This window comes from Myotis davidii, unplaced genomic scaffold, assembly GCF_000327345.1.
Source record: "Myotis davidii unplaced genomic scaffold, ASM32734v1 scaffold167, whole genome shotgun sequence".
NCBI lineage: Eukaryota > Metazoa > Chordata > Mammalia > Chiroptera > Vespertilionidae > Myotis > Myotis davidii.
Window position 1 is genome coordinate 4346993 of NW_006300048.1, and position 4699 is coordinate 4351691.

General features: G+C 37.2%; 1 protein-coding gene across 2 annotated transcripts in view; it reads right to left on the minus strand.

Moving 5' to 3' along the window:
- Positions 1 to 4699, minus strand: part of SUPT3H (SPT3 homolog, SAGA and STAGA complex component) — a 445191-nt gene that overhangs the window by 94575 nt on the left and 345917 nt on the right. For both annotated transcript variants that reach the window (XM_015572205.1, XM_006776406.2), the window contains exon 11: positions 2061 to 2171. In XM_015572205.1, the coding sequence (XP_015427691.1) occupies positions 2061 to 2171 (111 nt within the window). The remainder of the gene's footprint in view (positions 1 to 2060; positions 2172 to 4699) is intronic.

A 4699-nucleotide genomic window follows, 5' to 3' on the forward strand; every position in this document is an offset into this window, starting at 1 on the left:
CTATGGCTGTCACTGGAACTGAGAGCCGGCTTTAGCTCTGAGGCTCGGCTCCAGCTCTGAGACCTTGGCTGCTAAAAGCAGGGATCTGGGTTTGTTTGGATTCTATAATTGAAACACTGTTGCAGTCCTGCTGGCTGAAGCCCGGCTGGCTGAAAGCAGGTTTCTGGGGTTTGTTTAGGTTCTATAATTGCAACATTGTTTCTTAGAATGCAAGCTCAGAGGCCAGCAGCGGCAGGCGGGGAACGTTGGCTTCCTCCATCACTGGAGCAAACAAGCCTCCTGTTCGCTTTAGCTGCCTGGCTGCCGGCCATCATCTTGGTTGGCAGTTAATTTGCATATCACCCCGATTAGCCAATGGGAAGGGTAGCGAAGTTACAGTTAATTACCATGTTTCTCTATTATTAGATAGAATGTACATCAGACAGCATTCTACATTCAGCATGACATGTTGCAAAGTCAAGATCTCTATGTTTTATAAATATCAACTAGTTGTTCATGGGCACTTTAGTTTACAAAGGGAATTTTACATTAGAGGTAAGTTAGCTTAGCTATTCTGTATGAAAATTTAGGTCTCATTCAATGTCTACATTGTAGAGGCAGCTCATATGCCTCCTTTCCTCTTAGGAGCTGCAGCTCGCAGCCTAGGTAGCAGAATGTTCCTAGTGCTGCATAAAGTATCACCTCAGGAAGTGGCCTCAGGGACTGAGAATCAGCACTCCAACATCAGGGACTGAACATCAGCACCCCCAACATCAGGGACTGGTCACCAGCACCCCAACATCAGGAGCACCTCCATTTGGCAGTAAAGGTATGTGAAAGCCAGGGCAGGGTGGCCACACTGTCAACATAAATGGTCTGCAAAGCTATCCCACTTTAAAGAGAATTTTTAACTTAAAAAGGCAGATATATAGAAACTGTGTCTAAAATGGAATAGGCATACTTATTCTCTTAGGCTGGGAAAATTCTTATAGTTGTAGGTAATGAAGCGAACCTTTCAGGGTAGGTCCTTCCTGAGGAGTGCTAACACTGGGTACCCCATCCTGGTGGAGTTCTTTACCCCTGGCTGTTGATTTAAGCCATCTGCTCTGGCAGTGGCCAAGTAAACCTTCTAGGTCATGGCTTATTTGTTCTGTTTTCCAGATCTATTTAAATTAAGCATTTAAAAATGGCATCATTAGTTTTAAAAGCATATTGGTTATATATTTATTAGATAAAAATTAGCTTAAACTCTATATATTATACTTATGTGTGTATGTATAATATTATACATAGATATCCTGCTTTAGTGTATTAAAGCAGAAGTACATAAAAAAAGGAAACGGTAAATTCTACTATTCCTCAGTCACAAATCAAACCTCACTTTCTGAAAATCAAATCGATTCCTTATAAGAGGATTTGGAGATAGTTCTATTAATATGAGTAAAGATTTTTTTTTTTTAAAAGGGCCACAAGATGAGCATTTAATTAACACACACACACACACACACACACACACACGCACACTTTAGGCTATTGAAATATAGTCTTTAATTCTCTATTTAAAAACAAACACAACAAACACTGATTACAAGCTTTAAAACCATTTGAAGATGTGAAAGACTGTCTGCATTTCAGCCTACTTCAAAGCCAGTAAAGAAATCATTTCTTCTTCTTCCAACTCAAAGTATGTTTAGGAGCAGGAGGACATCTGATAGAAGTGGTATTGCCAATCTAACCAATTTTAAAATATAAAGTGCTTCTAGCAATATTTGGATACATATAATTTGACAAAAATGTTTTATAAACCTAAGCTTTGAAAAATAGAAAATATAAGCTCCAACGAAAAAAGCATAATTTGTGATTGAAAGAAAATAATATTTTGTAGAAAAAATTGTCCTTCCAAAAAGAGACAAAAATGACTAACTTTTATTTCCCAAGAGAATTATGCCACTTTTATACAACAAAATTACAGTCACCACAAATTGCTTTCAACAATTCCATTGCTTCTTCATTTGACCACTTGAAAATCAAAATTCTTTCAGATTATAAATATAACTTTTTATAACTCTGTTATTACGTACTGTGAATGGGGAAAGGGGGCCAATCTTGTGGCCGTAGCGCCGAATGGCCTCTCTGATGTGGCAGGGCTGGATGGCATCGCTGTGAGCCTCAACACCACAGGCCGCAGTGCTCTGCGACAGAAAAACACATAAATTGTTACTAAATCAAAAACACACAACAGAACTACAGTGTATAAAATATGAAAATAAACTTTTATAAAAATGGACATTTTTTTCCCTTAGGATGCACATCACTGCTGCCATACACTACATCTAAAAAAATTCCATGAACAAGTCACAGATGACTTGCACATGACCCCTTCTGAGCAGACCTACCAAATGCAATAGCTATGCTCAGGGTATTTCGCCTAGGCCCGCGTCAAGGTACAGGAGAATGCAACCACTTGTGTGCACGTGGAGTCTCAGCGGCTTGCTTAAAGAACTACAGGAAGCTATTTCTTTTTTTTAACATTCAAACATATAAATGTTTCTTTGGAACTTGTGCATATTTCTGAAATAACTTAAAGTTCATCAATTTTAAAATGAAAAAATTGCTACATATTTATTTCTAATATGAGGACTGTCATAAAAGATCATTTCAACTTGGTGCTAATTTCTAGGTGTTCCTCGGGGCAAAAGCAAAATAAAATAAAAATTTTCTATTTTAGTCTGTCTCAAGTGTAAAAAATAGTACAAAAAGACACAAGAGAGAAAGACTATTTGCAATGAGAGTATGGATACCAAGTCAAGAAATGTATATAATATGATTAAAATATTTTAAATGCACAATAGGGACATGACAGTCTCATGGTTCAGTCACGGGCTCCAGCTTCCCAACCAATTGGGTTTGTATCCTGTCAGTTACCAACTCTGTCAAGTTATGTAATGTCTCTGCACTTCAGTTTCCTTGTTGCAAAACTCAGATAATTACTATAATTGCTTTATAGTATATTGGATACCAGATGTCAGATCATCAACATTAAAGAATCAAGAGAAGGAAGCGGTAGCTTGTATATTACTATAAATATGTTCTAGGAATCATTTGTAGTCACATAATGAAGAGTATTTGTTTTTCTGATAATTACTACAATTACCACTCTCATAACTCCTCATAAGGATATAACTAATACCACCTCCATGTACAGTAATTTGGCAAAATCTTATCAGCCCGACCAGTGTGGCTCAATGGTTGAGCATCAAACCATGAACCAGGGGGTCATAGTTTGATTCCTGGCCAGGGTACATGCCCAGGTTGCAGGTTCGATCCCCAGTAGTGGGGGTGCAGGAGGCAGCGGATTGATGATTTTCTCCCATCACTGATGTTTCTATCTCTCTCTCCCTCTAAAATCAATTAAAACATATTTTTAAAAATCTTACCAAAATGAAAAAGCACAACTATTTTTGATCCAGTAATCTCACATATAAGAATTTATCCAACAGATATATCACACCAGTATAAAATAATATACATACGGTATAAGGATCTTCACTGGATTGATGAACTAAATCTTTATTAATGAGGAAACATTGAAATAAATTATATCTTTTCAATGAAACAGAAACCACCAAAAAGAATGAGGCAGTTGCAGACATATTCCTACTAGCTCCGTACATATTCTATCTCTAAGATTTATTGTGTGAAACAATGCAACGTATACAACTAGGTGGTAACAGGTTACCACTTGTTTAAAAAAAAGCAAAGAAGGGCTAAACATGATATAGTCATAAAAGCATAGAGCATTTCTGCAAGGGTACACCAAAACTCAGTAACAGTGCTTGACTCTTGGAGGGTAAATGTGTGGCTGGAGGACAGGGGTTAGAGGAGAAATTTTTCACTGTATATCCTTCTGTACTTCAAAAACACACTTTCTGTACCTTGTGCATGCTTTTCCTATTACAAACTAGTAAAAATAATTTAAAAATTCCTACAAAACGAGAGCATCTGCTAATTATCCAAGCTGAATCTGAAATAAGACTTAAAATTTCAAACAAAATACATCTTGATTGTTTTTACTATTTTCACAAGATTTGAAATAAGCCAAATAGAAATTTACTCTAGGGTACCTTTCTCAATTTCATTCCAACAATATCCTAAATAACATATCTGCTATGCCCACAATAACATGGATTAAGTTATATAACAACACAGGTTAAACCCTCACTTTGGCACTGATATAGAAGTGCACAGGGTTTTTATTGAGTTCTTTCTCAATTCTTATTCCAAATACTTTGTTTCAGTTGGACTATATTAGAATAATGCAATTATCAGGTGCCTGACTAAAATAAAGACACTTTTGAGAGTTCATTTGGCTCCAAAATGTGAATAAGACTAATATTCAGAGGTGGGAAAAAGTAGATTTACAGTTGTAATTTAAATAAATAACACAATAATCCTACCTAATAAAAGAGAAACATGGTAATTAGCGTACATCCGCTACCTTCCCATTGGCTAATCAGGGCGATATGCAAAGTAACTGCCAGCCAAGATGGCGGCCAGCAGCCAGGCTACTGACACGAACAGGAGGCTTGCTTGCTTCAGTGACGGAGGAAGCCAACGTTCCCCGCCTGCCGCTGCTGGGCTCTGAGCTGCTAAAAAACATTGTTACAAATATAGAAGCTAAACAAATCCCCAGAAACCAGTTTTCAGTCAGCCGGGATCT